Source organism: Leucoraja erinacea, chromosome 15 (assembly GCF_028641065.1).
Source record: "Leucoraja erinacea ecotype New England chromosome 15, Leri_hhj_1, whole genome shotgun sequence".
Taxonomy (NCBI): domain Eukaryota; kingdom Metazoa; phylum Chordata; class Chondrichthyes; order Rajiformes; family Rajidae; genus Leucoraja; species Leucoraja erinaceus.
This window is the reverse complement of record NC_073391.1, coordinates 23,616,095-23,640,924: the sequence shown is the minus strand read 5'-3', so window position 1 is coordinate 23,640,924 and position 24,830 is coordinate 23,616,095. Positions and strand designations below refer to the sequence as shown.

Below are 24,830 nucleotides of genomic sequence, written 5' to 3'. Positions count from 1 at the left end.
CATAGCTGCATATCTTGATACTTGCAGATATTCACCTGTAAATACCATACTCCTTTGTTCAATGACACATAGTACAACTTAATCTTAATTATATTTTGAGACATTACAAATTTTTTACAGTTTTTGTAACTTTAAATAGAAATATGCTCCAAATAGGCTCCAAACTATATAGATAGGGGCTTTTTTTTTAACTGCACTATTATTGTTTATTTATGTCTCTGCTTTTTATATATATACTAAACTTTTTTTGTTTATTATGGGTTTTATAGAGTACCTACTATGTTTATATATCTGTTGTGCTGATGCAAGTAACAATTTCATTGTTCCAATATGGACTTATGACAATAAAACACTCATAACTCTAGATCCACATTAGATCAGGTATGTTTGACACATAACTTGGCTCAAACAGTACTATTCCAGTCAGAAGGTTGAGAATTCAACTTCCAAGTCAGAGTTTCAACTCAGTAACCCCTGACTTTGTATTGAAACCGTAGTGAAATTGTCACCATTCATTTCATAACATCTTACAACTGAAGCAACATTTCCACTTCACCTATGTCGAGTCTAATGAACGTCCCAATATTGCTGTTGACCAAATGTGCTGTCATAATTAAATTTACCCTTAATAAATATAAATATACCCTTAATATTCAAACATAAATCACTTGAACTGGCATGAACTTCAGCTTTTCATGTTAGCCCCACTAAATTTACCAATGTCGGTTCTGGATGAGAGACTTTAGCTACAAGGTTAGGTCACAGAAGCTGAGTGCTTTCCTCGGAGGAGACAAAGTTGAAAGAAGGTTTGATAGAGGTGTGCAAGATCTTGACAGTCTAATCATTGCAGATAAAGAGAAGCTAGTCCCATAACTACAAAAGACAAATTTACAGTGGTGGGAAAAAGAAAACATGGGTTGTGGGGAAAGATGTGAGAAAGAACCTTTTGACACAGGGCACAATGTCTACCTTTGAGGACTGAAACAAAGACATTCAGTGATTTCATAAGAACAGAGGAAAACTGCTTAAGAACAATACACTTACAGTGTTCATTGGATACGGTGGGGGAATGGGACTGAGTCTTTTTCTCTGCCATATGCACTCAATGATACGAATGAGTCCTTCCATGCAATAATGACTATAACTCCAAATAATTCCTCTGGAACAGATTCTGCTAAGGTTAATTGAAATCATAATGACATATTAAGCCTTAATTGTTGCTTAACCAACTTATTCAACCTCAAAACCATTCATGCATGTGCATTCTATATTCTCTTCCACAAACATTCCAAAGTGTAAGTGATCTTAAATTTAAAAGTGTGTTATTTCCATATATTGTTACTTCTACTACTTTATTACCCTTCACTCTTTATTTACAATACATGATGAATACTATATTATGAAGAAGTAATTAATAACTTTTAATTTCAATCGCAATTTATTCTGTTTTATTTCAGATTTCCAGCATCTGGTTTTGAATTTTGAAGTTGCTGCTTGATTTCCTGCCAGTGAGAATTCTTTAAAGGGATTGATTGCTTGGCCAGCTTCATGTTGTCACAGGAACGTTGTTGTATCCTTCTTTATTACTTCCTCTGACAGCTTGTTCCATATATGTATCATCCTCTCCGTGAAGAAATTGCCCCTCATGACTCTTTTAAATCTTTATCCTCTCCTCTTCAATCGTTTCCCTTCAGTTCTGGACTCCCTTACCCTGAGACATAGATTGTGACAATTCACCATGCCTCCTACAACCTCTATAAGGTTACCCAAAGCCTCCAACATTCCAGGGAAATGTCCCAGCCCGACCAACCTCTTATATCTCAAGCCCTCAAATCCTGGTAACATCATGGTTAATCTTTTCAGTGCCATTTCCAACTGTTCGGTTTTTTAATTTCAGATTTCTAAAATGTAGTTTTACATAATAAAGGAGATTCCTCGCCAGGACCCGCAGAGGAACTATTGCACCGTTTTCCCCCACATCTTTTCATTTAGAATCATAGAGTCCGAGTGATACAGTGTGGAAACAGGCCCTTCGGCCCCACTTACCCATGCTGGCCAACATGTCCCAGCTACACTAGTCCCACCTGTTTGCCTTTGGTCCATATTCCTCCAAACCTGTCCTATCCATGTACCTGTCTACTGTTTCTTAAATGATGGGATAGTCCCAGCCTCAACTACTTCCTCTGGCAGCTTGTTCCATACACCCACCACCCTCCGTGTGAAAAAATTACCCTTCGGATTCCTATTAAATATTTTCCCCTTCGCCTTGAACCTACAGTGGCTTGCAAAAGTTTTCATACCCCTTGAACCTTTCCACATTTTGTCACGTTACAACCACAAATGTAAATTAATGAATGTATGAATGAATGAATGAATGAATGAATGATTGAATGAATGAACATGAATGTATGAATGTATGATTGAATGAATGCATGAATGAAAACTTTATTGTCATTCAGATATACACCTAGACACAGTGCACCTTGAACGAAATTTTGTTGCATTTTACTCTCCAAAATCAGGTAATAGTTAAAAGTTCTAGGTGCGTCCATAAAAATGCCTCATGCGCATGGTTCTGTAAAATAAATATATATAAAAAAATTTTTTTAAGTGTCGATATTTTATTGGGATTTTATGTGATAGACCAACACAAAGTGGTACATAATTGTGAAGTGGAAGGAAAATGATACATGGTTATCTAATGTTTTTACAAATAAAAAACTGAAAAGTGTGGCGTGCAAAAGTATTCAGCCCCCAAGTCAATACTTTGTAGAACCACCTTTCGCTGCAATTACAGTTGCAAGTCTTTTGGGGTATGTCTCTACCAGCTTTGCACATCTAGAGACTGACATTTTTGCCCATTCTTCTTTGCAAAATAGCTCAAGCTCAGTCAGATTGGATGGAGAGCGTCTGTGAACAGCAATTTTCAAGTCTTGCCAGAGATTCTCAATTGCATTTAGGTCTGGACTTTGACTGGGCCATTCTAACACATGAATATGCTTTGATCTAAACCATTCCATTGTAGCTCTGGCTGTATGTTTAGGGTCGTAGTCCTGCTGGAAGGTGAACCTCCGCCCCAGTCTCAAGTCTTTTGCAGGCTCTAACAGGTTTCCTTCCAAGATTGCCCTGTATTTGGCTCCATCCATCTTCCCATCAACTCTGACCAGCTTCCCTGTCCCTGCTGAAGAAAAGCATCCCCACAGTATGATGCTGCCACCACCATTTTTCACAGTGGGGATGGTGTGTTCAGGGTGATGTGCAGTGTTAGTTTTCCACCACACATAGCGTTTTGCATTTAGGCCAAAAACTTCAATTTTGGTCTCATCTGACCAGAGCACTTTCCTCCACATGTTTGCTGTGTCCTCCACATGGCTTGTGGCAAACTGCAAACGGGACTTCTTATGGCTTTTTTTCAACAATGGCTTTCTTCTTGCCACTCTTCCATAAAGGCCCGATTTGTGGAGTGCACGACTAATAGTTGTCCTGTGGACAATTTCTCCCACCTGAGCTGTGGATCTCTGCAGCTCCTCCAGAGTTACCATGGGCCTCTTGGCTGCTTCTCTGATCAATGCTCTCCTTGCCCGGCCTGTCAGTTTAGGTGGACGGCCACGTCTTGGTAGGTTTGCAGTTGTGCCATACTCTTTCCATTTTTGGATGATGGATTGAACAGTGCTCCGTGAGATGTTCAAAGCTTGGGATATTTTTTTATAACCTAACCATGCTTTAAACTTCTCCACAACTTTATCCCTGACCTGTCTGGTGTGTTCCTTGGGCTTCATGATGCTGTTTGTTCACTAATGTTCTCTAATAAACCTCTGAGGTCTTCACAGAACAGCTGTATTTATACTGAGATTAGATTACACACATGGACTCTATTTACTAATTAGGTGACTTCTGAAGGCAATTGGTTGCACTGGATTTCATTTAAGAGTATCAGAGTAAAGGGGGATGAATACTTTTGCATGCCATACTTTTCAGTTTTTTATTTGTAAAAAAATTTGAAAACCATGTATCATTTTCCTTCCACTTCACAATTATGCACCACTTTGTGTTGGTCTATCACATAAAATCCCAATAAAATACATTTACGTTTGTGGTTGTAACGTGACAAAATGTGGAAAAGTTCAAGGGGTATGAATACTTTTGCAAGCCACTGTATGTCCTCGATCCCCCTACTCTGGGCAAGAGACTCTGTGCATCTACCCAATCTATACCTCTCATGATTCTGTCTATACGTTCACCCCTCATCCCCCTGCACTCCAAGAAATACCCAGCCTACTCAACCTCTCCCGATACAGTAGCTCACACCCTCTAGTCCTGGCAACATCCCTGTAAATCTTTTCTGAACCCTTTCAAGCTTGACAATATATTTCCTATGACATGGTGGCCAGAACTGCACACAATATGCTAAATGTGGTCTCACCAACATCTTATACAACTGCAACATGACCTCCCAACTTCTACACTCAATAATCTGACTGATGAAGGCCAATGTGCCAAAAGCCTTTTTGACCACCTTATCTACCCGACTTGATCTTCAAGGAACCATGAACCTGCACTCCTAGATCCCTCTGCTCTACAACACTCCTCAGAGGCCTACCATTTATTGTGTAGGGCCTGCCCTGGTTAGATGTCCCAAAATACAACACTTCACACTTCTCTGTATTAAATTCCATTAACCATTCCTCCGCCCACCTGTTCAATCAATCCAGATCCTGCTGCATTCTTTCACAAAAATCTTCACTATCTGCAAAACCACTCACTTAAGTATCATCAGCAAACTTGCTAATCTTGCCATGTATGTAGATGACAAACAGTAACGGTCCCAGCACTGAACCCTGATGCACACCACTAGTCACAGGCCTCCAGACTGAGAAGCAACCTTCCACCATCACCCTCTGCTTCCTTCCGTGGAGTCAATTTTCTATCCATTCAGCTATCTCTCCTTGGATGCCATGCGATCTAATCTTCCAGAGCAGCCTAACATGCGGAAACTTGTCGAATGCCTTACTGAAATCCATGTACACAACATCTACAGCTCTGCCCTCATCGACTTTTTTAGTCACTTCTTCAGAAAACTCAATCAGATTTGTGGGACAAAACCATGTTGACTATCCCAAATCAGCCCTTGCCCATCCAAATGCCTGGATAACCTATCCCTCAGAATATTCTCTAGTAACTTTCCAACTACAGATGTTAAGCTCACCGACCTATAGTTCACAGCATTTTCCCTGCACCCTTCTTGAAACGAGGCACAACATTTGCCACCCTCCAGTCTTCCGGCACCTCTCCTGTATTTAAGGACAACTCGTAAATTACAACCAGGGCTCCTGCAATTTCCGCTCTAGTTTTCCGCAATGTCCTCGGATATATCTGATCAGGCGCTGGAGATTTGTCTACCTTCATACACGATGGTAGCTTCAGTACTTCTTCGACGGTAATACTGACTGCTCTCAAGACACTTCCATTGACTGCTCCAAGCTCCTCTGTCCTACTGTCTTTCTCGGTAAATACAGAGGAGAAATACTCATTGAGGACCTTGTCCATCTCCTGTGGCCCCACACAGAGGTTACTGCTTTGATTCCTGAGAGGTCAGACTCTCTCTCTCTCTATACCCTTTTCCCCCTTACGTATTTTTAAAATCTTTTGGGATTGTCCTTAATGCTACCTGCCAGAGCCATCTCCTGGCCCCTTTTTGCCCTACTGAACTCCTTTTTCAGTTTTCTCCTTAGTCTCGAACTCCTCCAGAGATGCACTTGATCCCAGCTGCCTGTCCCATGCATCCTTCTTGTTTTTGACTAATGCCTCAATTTCTCTTGTCAACCAAGCTTCCTTACATTTGCCTGCTTTGCCCTTCACTCTAACAGGGACGTACGCATCCTGAGCTTTTTTCAGTTTAAAAACATCCTACTTGGCCGATGTTCCTTTCCCCTCAAATATCATGCTCCAGTTACCTTGAGCGAGACCTTCTCTCGTACCATCAAATTTGGCCTTACCCCAGTTGAGTATTTTTCTCAAATGGTTTGTGATATAAAGCTGAAATGCTCTATGCAACACTTAATTTCCTAATTCTACATGCCAGCTAATCGGGCTTGAAATTGCGATAATTTCTCATCTAAATGTGTAAGTTGCCAAAGAAAAAAAAAATCAGTTGCCACATTTTGTGAAGATATTTGCACTGTGTTTATTGCACCATGACCCATTCAAGGGATTTGAATTCAACAAAAAGAACTGAGTTTGCCTGTGAAAATTTTCTAAGTAGTTTAAACACATGGTTCACCAGGTCTAAGTAACTGGAAAAAAATAATTGTTCTTTTCTCATTCTGACCTTCTTTTGTAAAATATTAATCATATCATGTATAACTTCAGGGGAAAGAATAAATTCATGTTGAAAGAGATCATGTTGCTGCAATCTTATGCTTTAACAAAATAATACAATTGCAAACCACTGTTTGAAACTGAAGGGCCATGTACAAAGCTCCATTTCATTCAGCATCCAACAGTGAACATGACATGATAAGTTAATTTTTGGTTTTGTACAGGACCACAGGAACCTACTAACCTCAGAACTACTCTGGCTGGATTTGGCACCCGTTAATTTAGTGCTCAATTACTGGTTGCAAAATAATCTAACCATAGTTGCACAGCGGATCGCAAAAACAGTTTTTCTTTTCAGAGTGATGTCTTTTAAATTATTTTAATCGATCCAAATCTGATGAATAAATATAATAGCACAGTGAGCAAAAGCTGAAATATTCCTATTTTCCCTAGGAAAACAAAAACTATCAGTTTCAAAATGAGCCTGAAAATACACAGGAAGTCTCCAACTGAGAAAGGTTAGTATTTTTGGTGCAGAGAGACCATTTATCGAAACTGCCTCGTTTATGTCCAATGTTCTCCGATTTCATTTCTTATTTCATCCCTTCCATGAGGGGAAATATAGCTCATTGTTTCTTTTATACTTTTATACTCCAGAATTTGATTCATGTTCCAAAATAGGCAAACTGTGGAGATCTGGTTAGGACAACCAGTGGAAACTTAGAAATCTTCCCGCTTGTAGAGGGTGGATGCACAGAGGGTTTTTAATCAGGATAGGGGAATTAAGAAATAGAAAGATAGGTTTAAAACGAGAAAGGAAAGATTAAACAGGAACCTGAAAGACAACTTTTTCCACACAGAGGGTGGTAAGTATGTGGAACAAACTGGAATGAAGTAGTTGAGGCAGGTAAAATTACATTTGGACAACACGGATAGGAAAGGTTTAGAGGGATTTGAGCCAAACATAGGCAAATGGGACGAGCTTGGATGGGGCATTATGGTCAGAATGGATGAGTTGGGCCAATGGATCCAGTTTCCAAGATCTTTTTTTTTGGCGTTAAGGCAAATTCCTTGTATGTGAAGGTACACAAAAATGCTGGAGAAACGCAGTGGCTGCAGCAGCATCTATGGAGCGAAGGAAATAGGCAACGTTTCGGGCCGAAACCCTTAGATGAGGGGGTGAGGGCCTAGAGAATGGAATGCGCGGAGACGACGGAGAGTGTCTGAGGTGTCTTGAACATAGGTTGGGAGAGATTTAAACAAGGGGGATAGGATGGAGTCAAGGTATGTGGAAATGAGTTCGGTGGGGCACGAACAGGCAGAGACAATGGGTCTACCGGGACAGTCAGGTTTGTGGATTTTGGGGAGATAGTAAAATCGGGCCATGCGGGGCTGGGGAACAATGAGGTTGGAGGCTCGGTCGGGCATGGCGTAGGAGTTGATGATGTCGGTGATGGTGCTAGAGATGGTGGCCTGGTGCTCGTCAGCGATGTCATGGTCCAGGGGTAAGTATGTGAATACTTTGCCAATAAATATATTCATTCATTCATTCTTTTACTCTACAATTATGATCCGGAGTCATTACACATCTATATTACTAAAAGTCTGATCTTGACCGCTTTTGGCCCACTGTGCTGCGATTTCCGAGAGAACGCCGCCAACCACGGCCGTCATTTTTGGCCACCTCGCTCAGATCCCACGTCTGCCTTCCTGGACCAGAGGATTTTTCACATCGATGAAAAATCAGTGACATATGAATGTTTTTTAAAAATTCACCATTCTTTCTGCTGCCCCTGCTGGAGGGAGGGGGTGGGACTATAAAACCAGGAAGTGGTGTACCTCACTCAGTCTCTGCAAGATGGAGGTCACGTCTCTCTGAGCTCTGAATAACACTGAATACATGTCTACTCAACTGCGAGTGCCCTTAATGTGGTTTGAAAATGAAAATATGGTTGGTTTGAAGTAAAAAAGCACTGCCTGCAAATGGTTTTTTGGGGGGTTGGGTTGAAGTAAAAAGGCACTCTCTCTCCCCCCCCCTCTCTCTCTCTCCCCCCCCCTCTCTCTCCCTCCCCCCTCTCTCTCCCCTCACCTCTCTCTCTCTCCCCCTCCCCCCCCCTCCCTCTTTTTCTCCGCTGTCCTCTCTCTCCCCTCCCCCCCCCCCTCCACCTCCCCCCCCCCCCCCTCCCCCCCCCCCCCACCCCCCCCCCCCCTCCCCCCTCCCCCCCCCCCCCTCCCCACTCCCCCCCCCCCCTCCCCCAGTCTCCCCCCCTCCCTCTCCCCTCCTCCCCCCCCCCCCTCTCCCCCCCTTTCAGCCCCCCTCCCTCCCCCCCCTTCACCCCCCCCCTCTCCCCCTCTCTCCCCCCCCCCTCCCCTCCCCCCCTAAACCCCTCCCCTCCACACCCCCTACCCCTTTTCCCTCTCCCCCCCCCCCCCCTCCCCCTCCCTGCTCCCCCCCTCCCTCCCCTCACCCCCCTCTCAGCACCCCCTCTCTCTCCCCCCTCACTCTCACCCTCTCTCTCCCCCTCCCCTCTCTCTCTCCTCCCCTCCCTCTCTCCCCTCCTCCCCTCCCTCTTCTCTCTCCCCCCCTCCACCTCTTGCCCCTCTCTCTCTGTCTCTGCCTCTCTCTCTGTCTCTGCCCCTTATCTCTCTGCCCTCACTCTCTACCTACCCCCCCCCCCCCCCCCTCTAGATGTGACTGTAAGTTGGGGGCTATGCGTCAGTAGATAGGGTGGTTATGGGGTAAAATGAGCAAATTAATAATATTAATATAATATCAAGGGGGTTAATTAGCGTGTGTGCGGGGGGATAGTTAGTGTGTGTGACGCTGCATGCCGTCTCCCCCCACAACCGCACGTTGGGGGAACTTGGTCTAGTTTATATATAATTTTAAATTGCCAAGAAAGTTCTCAATAGAGATGAATATCTTTGCAGCCAGGCTTCTTCCTTGCTGACATTTTAATCAATAATTTGCAGCTCTTATTTAACTGTTGGACAGTTTATTCTTTCTTCACCCCTGTGAAACCTTTTACCTTAATTAATATTAAAGTGTATTCCCTTCCTCTGCTCCTTGACCAGGTTCCCCCCCTATAAACTCCCCTAGCTATATATTAATTGCTAGTTTTTCAGCCTTTGTTGGTCTCCATCAGAGGCAAGCCATCTCTTTGTTCCTTCACCATCCACATATCCCTTCCTAATTCCAGCTTCTGGATACAACAGTGCTTTGCCACTGAACCTCTGGAGCTGTCAGTGCCAGGCACTCCTAGTAATCCCCATGTCCTCAGTAAAGCTTTGAATCTTTCTTCTCCTGGCCAAGCTTCTCTTTTAAGCATTAATTTCAATTATTCAAGTATGAATTTGATAGCACGACACGTAGCTGGTTGAATAATATGCCAGCAGTTCAAGTTAGATTATATCACGTATGGTCGAGCCTCTCTGTCTAAAACAAAACGCTGCCCAGGTTCATCCTGGAGACAGAAATAACTAGTACATATTTTTCTGAAACATCACCCACCTCCGAAAAACCATTCTCTCCTGCTTTCTTCATGTTGAACACTAATTAAAAGTATCAAGAGCACAAATTGACTTACATTCTTATTAATATTTAAGTCTATTAGCCCAAGATCCCAACTAAACCTCAACACAACAACTTTGCTACTATGTCTCGCTTGTTTTATGCCATTGAAGAATTTATGTTCATTTGGAGCTGTATATTATTCTAAAATATTGGAGATGTCCAATCATTGTGCCATTTAGCAAGCAATGTTTTCACCTCAGGTGCTACCTTACCTAAATTGCCAACCTGTCCTCCAGAAACCTACACTTTCCAATTAGGCATTATTTTTTGTCTCCTCTGAGAATTATCACCTCTTCCAATTTCATCCACTTGTTCTTCTTGCTGACAAATATAAATTCACAGAATGGACCCCAAAATAAACATTATAAGTCTCTTAACCGCTCCCTACTGTTTTTGCTTTATCCATTTTTAGATGAGCTACAATCTTCCTCGTGTAATTACTCATGCAACAATCATCAACCCTGATCATAATTATTGATGCTCACATCACAGACCGTCATTGAGCAGACTGATATTAAGGCAGTGTCTTACTTGGGTTAGAACAAAGATTCGTGTCCCATATTCATGTCATTTCTATTCAGCAAATTTCTTGCCGATATTTAAAGTTTCCTACACGTAAATTCACGCAAGTTTCACCCTCCCTAAATTTCTCACATACTGAATTGTGTTACTCAGTAACATAATTTGAATACAACAAAAGATTAAACATGAAGAAAAATGAATATAGGTTGCACAGTGATACAGCTGGTGGAGCTGCTGCCACACAGCTCCAGCAACGTGGGTTTGATTGAGACCTCCAATGTTTTCCATTTGAAGTTTGCGTGTCTGTGATTTTCCCCCGGTTGGGAGCTTAATTGTCATAATCATCTCCTAGCAAAAGTAGCATGTGAATAAATTCCTGGATCACATTCAAGTCAGTTTTCTGGAGAAATATATCAAGGAACCAATTAGCTTATGGGAGTATTGCAAATTTAATATGTGCAATGGGACAAGGTTAATTATCAATTTTAACTTAAATTATTCTCTGGGGGTGACTGACATAATATGACAGAATTTCATGCGTATACGAGTGTAATTTATTTAAATGTTAATAAAGCCAACTGTGGGCATATGAATGTTGAGTTAGTTATAACAGATTATAAAATTAAATTAAAAGATATGATGCTGGATAAGCAATAGCAAATACTTCAGAATTCATTACTCTCAACAAATATCAATTCCCTCATGGAATAACATTACTGAATAAGAGATAGCACTGAATGTAACTGAAGAAGCATCATACTGTTATCGAACAACTGTTGCATTGTTCATGATCTAAAGTATCTTTATAGATCTGCACACGCAACCAATAAAAAAAAACTAATACAAAAGGAGAAAACAAGTAAATCGGTAATACATATGCATGGACCAATATTTGGACGTATACGGGAAGAAACTTAAAAAGGTGGTTACTGGCTTCTCCTCGCAAAAACATCAGCATCTTGGCACTCAAACCATTTTAACTTACTTTTTCCACACTACTGAGTATTTCCAGGATTTTCTAATACAAGGATTTCTAATGCAGGATTTTATCATACAAGGAAATGTTGATACTGAGATAAATTTGTGTTCAATAGTTACTTGGACCCACAGAAAGATAGCATGGAATTGCCATGTTTTTAGAAGGGTAAATCGTATGTTAGTTGTCGCAGTCTGCAGCTCACGATTGTGGGTGGGGAGGGGGAACTAGAAAGAACGAGTCCACATTCCCAGATTAATCACATAAATAATATCTAACTTCCACTTCGAGCAACTTGAAGTAGCCCTTTAAGATAGAGTTGTTTTGGACTATTCCTAGGTGAAGATATGGACCAAAGACTCATCAGTGTTTCAGGATAATGGTGTGGCCATTTGGACATTTAAGATGGAGTATTATGGACACATCTCTTCATTTGGAGGAGAGTGAATTTGTGTTTTACTGGTGGGAAGCAGACATCATAAATTCAAGGCTTGGTTTATAGATAAGACACAAAATGTTGGAGTAACTCAGCGGGACAGGCAGCATCTCTGGAGAGAAGGAATGGGTGTCCCGCTGAGAATTGATGAGTAAGAGTGTCAGGGGTTATGGGGAGAAGGCAAGAGAATGGGGTTGAGGGGAAAAGATAGATCAGCCATGATTGAATGGATGGGCCGAATAACCAAATTCTGCTCTAGAACTTGTGAACTTATGAATAACTTTCCATTAATTCTTGTAGTGATATTTATACTACAACAAATGTTATCATAAATGCCCACGTCTCCTCTCTTGTTATTCCTCCTTCAAGATCCTCAACATTCTTTGACAAAGCTCATCATCCTTCCTATCATTTTCTACTCTGGATCAGTCTCGATTCAGTCAGTGAAGATTATCAGTGCTATATAAGAACTACCTTCAGGATTGTATCAAAACTGCAATTGTAAATGACAGCTTTGTAAATATTTTTAGATACTTCGATCAGTGACAAGAATTAATGGGAAACATAGCAATGCAAGTGTCCCAATACTCACCTCCACACAATAGGAACATTATTTGAGTAGAAGTAAAAATCAGATTTGTTGATTTTTTGAAATTTTCCAGTAATTAAGACATCTTTTTAGTCTTTGCTCAGTGAAATGACCAAATCGAACCTAAATTGATTGTTTTGAAATGCTGCTGCGTCATAAAAGTTAATGTTGTCATTTGTTTCGATTGATTACAAAATTAAGACAGTTAACAATTTAAATGTTAATATTTTACAAGCAACATTAATTTCTAACAAGCTTCCAAATTAATTATGTTATGAATATGTTTTAATTAATATTTAACGACATCCATATAGAATGTGGGGTACAACATATCAACTATTTTTAACCTAGCACACTTAAAAAGATATGGCTCACAAATCAATGCTACTTTTCATATGTTTCTGCAATTTATTATTTGTGATTTGTTTGCAAGTCATTACTAAATAATGACTTGCATCATATGATTGTGTGAGTTATTATACGTTATTTTATGTACGGATCACTGATGTTAAAAGTAAATAGCATTAACATTTGACTGCATGTTAATAGCACGTGTGGCCTCATTGCTTGCTGTGCGGTTTGCATCAGCTATAAATATCAAAGAATTGGTATATCACACAGAATCTATTCCTGTAACTGTTGGACACTGAAAATAAATGAGATATTACATTGAAATGGAGTTAGTTCATCCTGTAAATAGGTCATGCTCCAAGTTTAACCCATTACAAATACGAGAAATTAATTTGCATTGAGTTTAGTTTATTTTGTAAAATTTGCCCCATATGAAATTAATCAGTAATTAGTTTGCATTGATTCTGCAGATAGGACAGGAAATAATAATCCTTTGTATGAAATATGACAATCAATGGCACTAACTATTTGCTACTTTCTACGACACAGGAGCACTGAACACTCCTCCCGAGTTTTATACAGGTGCACAACCTTTTATCCGAAGATCCAAATAACGAAAACCTCCGACTAGCGGACATTTTTTCGGTCCTTGAAGAAAGGTCCTTGAAAACGTTCACCGAGGGCGGCCCGCAGAGGTGACAGCGGAACCTCCGGTCGGTCCTCGAAGAAAGGGGAACTAAATCCCCATTCATAAAAGAGAACATGAGGGTATATTGCGCGGGAGGGTTAATAATTGACAATATGCTGCTACCTGCCCGCTGAGTTAAAAAGTTCCCACGGTAGACTCACGATACACAGTGTATCGTGAGTCTTGCGTGGGAACTTTTTAACTCAGCGTGCAGGCAGCAGCAGATTGTCGCTCCCTTCAGTTTCACCCCACCTACACCCCTCTGCTTCCCGGCCATGTGTGTGACCCCTTCCCTCCCCTCTCCAGCTCCCCGCTCATTGCACCGGCGTGGGGGCTTTGCGTCGGCGATGCTAGCAGCACAGTGCCAGTCACCGGAGACGTCAGGACCAACGGGACACCGACCCCCAAGCCCACTGCAAGCATGGAGATCCCAGAGACCCACAGCCAGCAGCAGCCCAGCCCCGTTCCAACTCCAGAGGAAAACTGCAAACTGGCCGGAGACGTCAGGACCACCAGAAGCCGTTCCCCGAGCTGCGCCCCCTCATTGGGACACCGACCCCCAGGCCCACTGCAAGCACGGAGATCCCAGATCAGCAACTCCAGCCCAGCCCCGTTCCAACTCCAGAGGAACACGCTCCCCGTATGGGCAGAAGCTGATGGTGTGCAAGGGGTACGTCTTGGTCTTGGGGTCGCGCAGCTCGGGCTGTGGGCAAACTGCCACTTGTCGTCGTAGCGGCCCATCGGGGAGCGGATTCCTCTGGAGTTGGAGGGGGAGGGGGGTATTGTGCTGTTTGATCGCCCCCTACTATTCCAGGGACAGGGAAACAGGACGTTCACCGAGGGCGGCCCGCAGAGGTGACAGCGGAACCTCCGGTCGATCCTCGAAGAAAGGGGAACTAAATCCCCATCCATAAAAGAGAAGGTGAGGGTATATTGCGCAGGAGGGTTAATAATTGACAATATGCTGCTACCTGCCCGCTGAGTTAAAAAGTTCCCACGGTAGACACGATACACAGTGTATCGTGAGTCTTGCGTGGGAACTTCCTAACTCAGCGTGCAGGCAGCAGCAGATTGTCGCTCCCTTCAGTTTCACCCCACCTACACCCCTCTACTTCCCGGCCATGTGTGTGACCCCATCCCTCCCCTCTCCAGCTCCCCGCTCAATGCACCGGCGCGGGGGTTTTGTACTGTCTTCACGTCGGCGATGGCAGCAGGTCAGTGCAGTCAACGGAGACGTCAGGACCAATTGGACGTCGACCACCAGGCCCACCGCAAGCACGGAGAACCCAGAGACCCACAGCCAACAGCAGCCCAGCCCAACCCCGCTCCAATTACAGAGGAACCTGGGTTGCGGATGACGGGGCGCAGCTTGGGGCGTCGTAGGGGCCCATCGGGGAGCAGGTTCCTGTTGGTCCTGACATCTCCGGCCACCTGCTATCCTCCGGGAACTGTACCGCCCTTGCAGGAGAGTGGGGTTGTTTGCAGTTGCAGAGGGAGGGGGCAAGGGCGGTACAGTTCCCAGTCTCAGCTCCAGTCCAGGGGGGTGGCCGGAGGCGTCAGGACCAACGGGACACCGACCCCCAGGCCCACGGCAAGCACGGAGATCCCAGAGACTCACAGCCAGCAGCAACTCCAGCCCAGCCCTGCTCCAACTCCAGGGGAACACGTAGGGGCAGAAGCTGATGGTGTGCAAGGTACGTCTTTCTTGTTCTTGGGGTGGCGGATGAGGAGGCGCAGCTCGGGCTGTGGGCAAACTGCCACTTGTCGCCATAGCGGCCCATCGGGGAGCGGATTCCTCTGGAGTTGGAGGGGAGGGGGGTATTGTGCCGTTTAATCGCCCCCTGCTATCCCAGGGACACGGAGACACAGCAGCTTTTTAGACTGGTGGGCAATCACTTCCAACGTTCTGCCGACACAGTCAGTACACCTCTCCTACACTGCATTTCATACAAACATTTATTCTGCAAGAAAAAACTACATTGAAGACTCAAACTCGCGACCGAGTAACTGCCAGGATCGAGGCGCAAACTCGCGACATAGCTCGGGGATTCAAGAATCCCTGAGCTAGGCCGCCTAAGGGCATGTAGCCCCGCTAGGGTGACATGAGTGCGAGAGGTGATTCAATGCTGCGGGCACATTTACAAATTGAGGAATTCATTCAACACACTGCATTTTATACAGACATTTATTCTGCAAGAAAAAACGACATTGAAGGCTCAAACTCGCGACCGAGTAACTGCCAGGATCAAGGCGCAAACTCGCGACCTTGCGGATATGAGCCGAGCACTCTACCACTGAGCCAGCCATTAAAATCTATGCTAAAAAATTTCCATTCCGAAGACCGACAAATTCTGAATTACGAAAAGTGTCTGGTCCCAAGGCTTTCGGAAAAAAGGTTGTGCACCTGTACTTCCATATTACTTATATATCATCAAACCTCATAAGATGGATTTTCTGCATAATATGATTATTAAATGTCCCAAAAATGAAAATTGAGATCAGATTACGGTATTGATGATGGTTTTGGTAGCTTGGAGCTACCTATTTCTTACAATCTTAATTCTCCATCTCAGTCTACCCACCAATCTGTAGTAGTTTAGTCTCAGATACTATTCCAATAGTCTTTCATTTAGATGCAAGAACAGCAGCATGACTTTTCAGTGAGTACTCGGCAATTGCTCAAGCTTAATACTGACTTTAACAATTTCAGATTTGAACCATCACAACATTTTCTCTCGACAGTTGATACTAGCCACATAGGACTGGCACACCAGTGTTTTGTGGGATGTACAACACAACTCTATCCATGCATGTTGGTGTCTTCATCTGGGCACGGACGAATAATTCATTTTTTACAACTACTGTTCAATTAAGAGTTTAAAATTTATTTTGAGCATTTCCAATATATTGCTCTCTTAACGCAGCTCATCCAATCCAATGTAGCTACTTGGATTTATTCAATTGAAATTGTGGAGTACAATTGAACAAGGTTTTCCATACAAACCAAGATATGTTAGATAGAACTGATGTAAAGGCAGATATACTGGGGATCCGTTTACTGGTCATAAAATTATGAAACTCTGAAAACAGATGTGGCTGTCTGCCACATTACTCAAATGTCTGCACACCGTGCTATTATAATGTTAAGCAATTCTTATAACCTGCTGCATGGATAAACAGTTAATTTAGATTGGTGTCATTTGACATGCAAGTCCTAATATTGAATGCACAAATAAAAAAATGTTCAAAGTAAAATCTGAGAACCTACATTTAATTTTTATTCAAGGTTAAAACCAAGTTCTTTTGGATTACAATAATTTGCTCCTATATTAATAATCTGATGTTTGTAGTATGATTTCATGTATGGTCTCTCTGTGGAGATTGACTATGGCATGTGCTATCTCACTGGCTTTCCATTCTGCTTTGGACCACCTGGATAACGGAAAAACATACATCAGTTTATTGCCCATTGACTAAAGCTTGGCGTTCAACACAATCATCCCTCCACACCCTAATGCCCCTGTCCCACTTAGGAAACCTGAACGGAAACCTCTGGAGACTTTGCGCCCCACCCAAGGTTTCCATGCAGTTCCCGGAGGTTTTTGTCTGTCGAAAGTGGTCGAAAGTGGTTTCCGTTTCTTCTATGTTCCGGAGATTATTTCAAAAAATTCAAAACCAGCCTCAACTAAAAATAGGCTGCCGTTTTAAAAATCGGTAATTTTTTAGTCGAAGCCGGTTGCGATGCTAGTTGAAGTTGGTTGCCACTACTTGCAACCTCCGGCAACCACCTTCAACTAGCAGTAACAATACTTCAAAACCACTCTCTAATCTGTAAACTGCTTTGGAATACACACAGGGCTCTTTTTGCATGATGTGAATAGTTGCGGAGGGAGCCAGCACATGATGCAAGGACTTGGCATCTTTTGCAAATAGCAAAGAGAGCAGCTTTCAGCTAATTAACATTTAAATGTAAAATATTTCAGCATCCTCTACTTAAATTTGATGATCAAACAACAAAGCAGTCAGTTCTAAGTGTTATATCATTATGTTATGTTTTAATTTTATAGATTTTTTTAGTTCAGGTTTTCCATTCTTACTATAAAACAAGTAAAAAGATGATTGAATGATCTTAGTTCTTCCATTTAACACTTGACCTTCGTTTGGACATTAAAAGGTAAAGTAAGATTATGATGACAATTTTGAACATCATCATTGAAAAAAACATTACGTATAAAATTACTGATCCATATTAAATCCATACTAAAATATTGTTGCTGGCTTTGTGTGCATTGGTGCAGACTTGTTTAAAATATATGAAGCAGAGTCATCTCTATTATAAAATACATTTAATTTAATCATGTCTATTTGGGGAGTAAATAAGTAACTCAACTATTCTGAAATCTAATAAACATCACATTAAATGTGACTTACTGAGCTAAAATATACAACACAGCACTATTTAAGAATAAAATCATTTTATGAACCAGATTTATCCAGGAAGCAAAATTGAATATTAGATCGATCAATTCTGTTGCTGCAGAATGTTTGGACTGCATTGGAAACATATCCTGATCATTCATGTCCAAATGTATCTCAATAAACAGGGAAGTAGTACATCTGATTTCCACCAAAACCATTTCTTCACCCTTTTTAAAATGTCTGTATCAGCTTACATTCCCTCTGCTGAAGATTTGACTCCAATTTAGCAACTGGGAACAACTACATGCAATGTAAAATGAAGGAATGAAACTATAACCTTACAAGAGAAATTGACTGCCATAGTTCATCCCTCTTAATGAGTCAAAAATGATTCTCATTTGCTCTCCAAATTGTTCATATTTTAGTTGTTACATTTTCTGATCTTGTCAAATGTCCACTGTAAATAACATATTGCCGATGGAATGTAGTCCTTTGGAGATTCACAAATAGTGTCTTAAAATTAAACAAGAACAACCTTCAGCAGGAATCACAATATTAAAACATTGCTAACCTGCAAATTTACCAATGGTTTGATAAATTAATAAATTCAAACTGTGCTAAATAAAACTAAAATAATCCTGTCAACGAGGAGGCGGAAACATATCACGGAGAGAAAATGTTGTGCATTCTATTCATATTCAATTTCATTGAGGCATGGACTGAAAGAAGCAAACGCATTTAATAACAAGAAAGAACCAAACATCAAATCTTTGGAGGCGTAAATATACGTTGACTTGGTAAATTATGTTGCCCAAACTGATGGGGATAGCTTGAAGCACTACAAAATAATTGTACCAAAGTGTGTAACTGCAACTGTTTCACACATCCCTGAAATGATCAGCAACATACACAATGTACACTCATTTGAACATGAACACAACTCATAATACCAGAATGCAGCTCCTTCAGTTCCCTCCCTCCTCAGCAATCACTTCTTTCATACAATATCTATTATGATGTAATTATATATAGACATGCAAAAATATAAATACAACCTTTAAAAATGATCCTAAAGTGAGCATCCAGTCACTAAAGTAGCAACACCCTGCGAAAAGAAGCCTTTAGTAGTTTTGCAGCAATTTTCATTGTGTGGCATGTTTTTCACATGAAACCTAGTTACAATCTATTGTCTTCAAGTTTTCAGAGTTTTTGCAAACTATTTCCAATATCCAGATAGAACAAAGATGATTCAAGAGAGTTTATTGTTTTACTTGGCTTTCTCCAATGTTTCATTTCAGGAGATCATTAAATAGCAATCCCACAAGAGAAGAACTAACGTAGGTTTACATGTTATATGTTTAGAATGCCATAGGTTTATTGCTTCTCCTCATTGAAAGTCGGCTTTATCTAGAAAGAAGAACTGAACATTATGTTAATGGATGAGTGAATTAAATATGGAGTTAATACAATTTTTCTCAAGCTCAAGTGTAGCTTGTTTGAAAGCCAACGTTCTAAACTGCAAGATAATTTTTCTTCTCAGCTATGTAGCTGGTCTATTAGACATTTTCCCAATGTAAACCGTAATATTGAATGTTGCCTTCAAAAGGCAACATTGAGAAACTCACTGCATGAAGTTATAATGTAAAAGGTAATTGGTCTTTGGAAATGAAGCACCATCACTAACTTTCCATCCCATAAACCTTTCAGATTTGGCAATATATACTGAATTTACTCAAATATCATATCAATCATTAGTGAACCTGTTTTTCGAAGCAATGTGATTCAATATCATCTTTAACTATAAGATGGTTTGCTATTCACTAAATATTTATGTAAATAATTGATTAAAATGTTATTGCTAATCTTTGGTATTTTATGAATTACAAAAATCATAAGCAATGTCAGGATTAATCACTCTATCCAGGCTGCTCGTGAATGGTGAGCCTTGATAAGACCATTTTAGAGGGCAATTAGCCAATTATTATACTGCTTGTTTCGAGCCACACAGGCCAGACTGAATAATTCCACAAATGTACTTTCCTGAAGAACATATGCAGATAGTGTCAATAATAATGAGACATTTCATTTCACTTTGCTTTTGTCTTCTGCTTTCCCTTAAAATTAAAAAAAGCTAAAAAAAATTTAAAACTTTCTTTCAATTAGTTAGCAACAGATTAAGTATTAAATAGCTCCTGGCTTATGAACATAGTGATTTTGGTGATCCATTATTTTTGGCTTAATCGTAAAACCGTAAAATAATCCTGCTAGCCTGCCAGAAGAAGCATTTACATTATTCAATGCAAATTCTGAAACTCAAACGCAAATTTAAAGTAAAAAAGAAAAGCACAGAACCCATGATCCTATGAACTCCCCCCAGATTCTACCTCTCGCGTAGTCACGAGGGGCAATTTACAGTGGCCAATTAACCTATCACCCTGCACAGCTTTTGGATGTGGGAGGAAACCAGTCATCTAGAAAAAGCCATATAATCATTGGGTAAATTCGACATGGATAAGACCCAAGGTCCGGATTAAACGCAGGTCTCCAACATTATGAAACAGCAGGTCCACGAGCTGTACTCTGCATCCTTTTTACTCCAATGTTCAAACAGAAAATGCTGAAGAACACTATTTGGGACTTTATCTACAAATTATCTAAAAACATTAATTTTTAAGAAGGAACTGCAGATGCTGGAAAAATCGAAAGTAGACAAAAAATGCTGGAGAAACTCAGCGGGTGAGGCAGCATTTTGGAGAAAGGGAGTAGGCGACGTTTTGGGTCGGGACCCTTTTTCTGAAGAAGGGTCTCGACCCGAAACGTCACCTACTCCTTTTCGCCATAGTTGCTGCCTCACCCACTGAGTTTCTCCAGCATTTATTTCCATGCTTAAAACATTCATTAAATACTGAGAACACCAACACTACAACTGGAGCCCCCCTATTTTAGTAAGGTTAAAATATTCTTTATCAGTCTACATTTTCAATGTGCATTTGAATATTAGAGGTAATATATTTAGACACATGGATACAGGGTTCATTCATTGAACATCTAGTTGATTGAAGAGCACTTTCAGTACATGATACAAACAACAAATGGCAAGTAACCCTCTGGCTGCATTACTAACCAGATCATCACTTCTGAGGCAGCAGCCAATCACAAAAGAAGCTTGATGCTATTTTGTGTCAGAGGGAATCATCACAGATCTGCACGGCTCTGTACCAGATTTCTTGTTTGTATGGGCAACACATACATTTACCTACTTTCAAAAATAACAGCTTTTATTCTGTATGTAAACAGGACACTGAAAATTAGGGGCAGCATAATGGCGCAGTGGTACAGCTGTTGCCTTACAGAGACAGAGACACGGGTTCCATCCTGACCACAATCTGTACAGAGGTTGGACCTTCTCCCTATGAGCGCGTGGGTTTTCTCCGGGTGCTCCGGTTTCCTCCCATACTTCAAAGATGTAAAGGTTTGTAGGTAAATTGGCTTCTGTAAATTAGAAATTGTCCCTAGTGTGCAAGATAGTGCTAGTGTATGGGGTGATCACTGGTCAGCGTGGGCTCAGCGGGCCGAAGGACCTGTTTTCAGTGCTGTATCTCTAAGGTCTAAAATCTCAAATTGTTCACAGCAAAATAATTTATAGGCCACAGTTGAGGGTGAAATATCAACTTGATTCTGGGCAATTCATAGTTGAACACATTATTACGAGACTACCAAGAGGACAGAGGAAAAAACAGATTTACAGATGGGCTTAAAGCATTCTTGAACAAGTATGACATCCCGACCGTCATGTAGGAATGCCGTGCCCATGACCACTCGACAATGGAATACTTTGAAAGCATGCATCAAGAGTGCACATAAGCCAGGCATAAACGGAGGAAGGTGTTCCTCACCAACTACTAGGGTTGCCAACTTTCTCACTCCCAAATAAGGGATAAAAGGTCAAAATAAGGGACAAATTCCCTACAGCAATTTGTTGACAGACTCGGTTGTGGCTGCGTGAATGATGAGTTGGCCCAGGTGCTGGACTGCACACAAAGCCCAGCCGGCTTGCCAGGTGAAGAGTTTTGACCCGGGCACAAAGTCCGGCACCCTATCCAACTCATGAACCGATGATCGGCCATGAAAAGGAGGGGTGGTGGTGTCGATGGTAAGCGAAGTTCCGAAGGTCGGACAGCTGGCCAGCCTGCCGACCGACGGGGGCATGGGTGAGGAGCTGCTGCTGCACCCCTAGGGCTGTATTACATTGGGACGGGTGAGGCATGGCCGAACGTGGCGGTCCAACCTGACAGTCCCCTCGACCCGAGCAGAAATAGGACAGTTGGCAACCCTACCAAGTACTCACCCACCTGTTCTGTCAAGCACCAGCTGCCTTAACTGTGACAGAGTATACAGTTCCAACAATGGCCTCATCAGTCATGTCAGACCCAGAGTTAAAAATAAGGCATCCTGATTCTGAGGGACTGCATAAGATTTCTAAAATAAAGTCACTTGATCTACAAATATCCCACAAACTTAATCTGATGAACTAACACCACAACATTTGGAAGTGCCCTGAAATGTCAGACTGCTTCTATGTTCAATTCCTAAGACAAGACCGAACCTTCAATCTACTCACTCAGCACAAGAATGTTATTTCAATGGAGAATGAATTTACATAAATATAAGTCCTATGGAACAAAATGTTTCAGCAATTACCAAATAACAGAAGATAATTTGGATTGTTATATCTCCAGTGCCACTCCACAACTTGCTGTTGCTTTTGCTTAAATTGAAAACCAGTAAACTGACAATCTGAAACTTTGGACATTCTTTACCATTTACTTAAGGCCTTGTTCAGCTTTCATAAATGCAATGTTTTCCAATATTTTTTTAAAGGAGGCAAAGCTGTTTGATCAACTTTTCTTTTCTTATTATTATGACACACAGTCATTAATTCTTCACAATCATCAGGTGGAGTTGTATTCAGACCAATGGGAAGCCAATATCACACTGTCAGGCTGCTCTCTAATAAGTCATCCATGACAGTTATCTATCCGACAAAACACCTTGCCTTTGACTTCTGTATCAAACTGGCGAGTTAAATATGTCCACCCTGCTCTCAGTACGAACCTTAAACATTCCAAGGTTAAAATGAGTAAGTGTGAAATTCCTTTTACCAACTGCCTCTACAGAGTAAACCAACCTGGAGTTCCTACCATTTTCACTGGTGTGAAATATATAGGTCCACGTAAGGGCTTATTGCTGTGTTGTACAGCTCATAATTTTTAATTCATTTACTAAGGAAAGTAAGTAAATGTAGTAAAAATTCAGTCCACTGGACAATGCAACAGCAACAGATTTTAATTGTTAATTATTTTTAAAAGTTAAGGAAAAATTCTCCATTTATGACAGATTTAAAATCTCACTCAAAAGTAATAGTTGGGGGCTACGACTGCGTCTTAAGTGTCAGAGATATTGCTTCTTAAATATCAAAGATATGAAAGTCAAAACAAAGCCCTGTGTCTTGGCTTTTTACACCACATTAGTTTCATTCTTCTAAACTGATTTATGAAATATGATTTCAAGTTAGTTTGAGAGACCGAGCAAAAATAAAGAGAATCTTAAAACATGCAGAACTTACATTACAATTATACCTTTTAACAGAGACCACCCCCCCCCCTCCCCCACCAACACCAAATATTGCTTTGTAATTATTTTAAACCACAATAACAAATGAATTAAAAACATGTGATAGGTTATTAATAAAGTGGCAATTGGTGAGATCATTCAATTCCCCAAACATTTAATTAAGTTATGTCAGGTCATAACTAGATTTTATGAAGTAATAAAACAGTAATTAAATTGCATTTCACATATGTTCACACAGTTCATATTACTTTTGGGCAGTTTAATGATGCAAATTACAAAAACATGATCTGCAAGTATTGCTAAAATCAATGTCAATACCTCTCTCATTATTCAAATTTTCACCATAGATCTTCCTGTATTTCAAAACAAGTTCCTCAATGTAAGAGGGTCTATATTAACAAGTCATCTCAACACTTAACTCTATTCAATCACCAGGAACACAAAACCTACTGAACATATGATGAAAGAGACAACTGGGTTTGTGACCAGTTTATAAATGGAAGAGTTTCTATTGAACTGAAACTTGCCTTGATAACTTCTCAACGTGCAGCAATTTGTGTCAATAAAAAATGTAATGACCTTGCACTCTGATTTATAACATCTTGTAAATCAAGAGGAATAAAATACAATTCCTCACTGCTATAACAACAAAATTATGATTTACAGTATATATGATATTATATCAGTATTAAGAGAATACATGATTTCACTTGCATTTAGGATAGATATTAAATGTATATAATGTTACCTCCTCCCAGAGCACTCACCTGTATTTTGATAGGCCAAGTGAAGTTACTAACATATACGTAGAATGTGATATTTGGATTGTTGTGAAAATTAAATTTTTCATAGGAGAATCCATCTCTGTACTCTTTAATGTTCATTTTTGAGATAATAGGTACTTCTTCCCCAGATATCGTCCCAGCTGCAAAGTAGAAATTCTCATTTAATAGCTAAACCAGTTGTGATTTACTTAAGTGAATTAAAGTGGAAACTTTTAAAAGAAAATTAAAATATTTCCATTGACTTCAATGAATCAACTGGGTAATATTTACTAAACATGCTCTTCTAGTTATTTTGTTCTTCGATGCATACATATATTGATAATTTAAACATGCCTTGAAGTCATAGAACATGAGAATCATATTGATCAATTAATGTTTGAAAGCACATTAAGGTAAAAGGTAGAAAGGTAAATAGATATTAAGGAAATATGGAATAATGAGATAAACCTATATGCTGCTCCTGCTCAAGCCTATTTTGCAGTTTAATAAGATCATGATCGATCTGACTGTAACTTCTCCATATTCTCATCATTAGGTT

The 24,830-nt window shown here is 40.8% G+C and overlaps 1 protein-coding gene across 2 annotated transcripts in view; it reads right to left on the bottom strand.

Moving 5' to 3' along the window:
- Positions 1 to 24,830, bottom strand: part of atrnl1b (attractin-like 1b) — a 704,553-nt gene that overhangs the window by 360,052 nt on the left and 319,671 nt on the right. The window contains exons 24-25 of one of the 2 annotated variants that reach the window (XM_055646916.1): positions 24,275 to 24,432; positions 16,337 to 16,886 (exon numbers count right to left, since the gene is read on the bottom strand). In XM_055646916.1, coding sequence (XP_055502891.1) covers positions 16,857 to 16,886; positions 24,275 to 24,432 — 188 coding nt within the window. In that variant the 3' untranslated portion in view covers positions 16,337 to 16,856. Of the gene's footprint in view, positions 1 to 16,336; positions 16,887 to 24,274; positions 24,433 to 24,830 lie in introns of those variants that run through there. The other variant, XM_055646915.1, reaches the window with a different exon arrangement.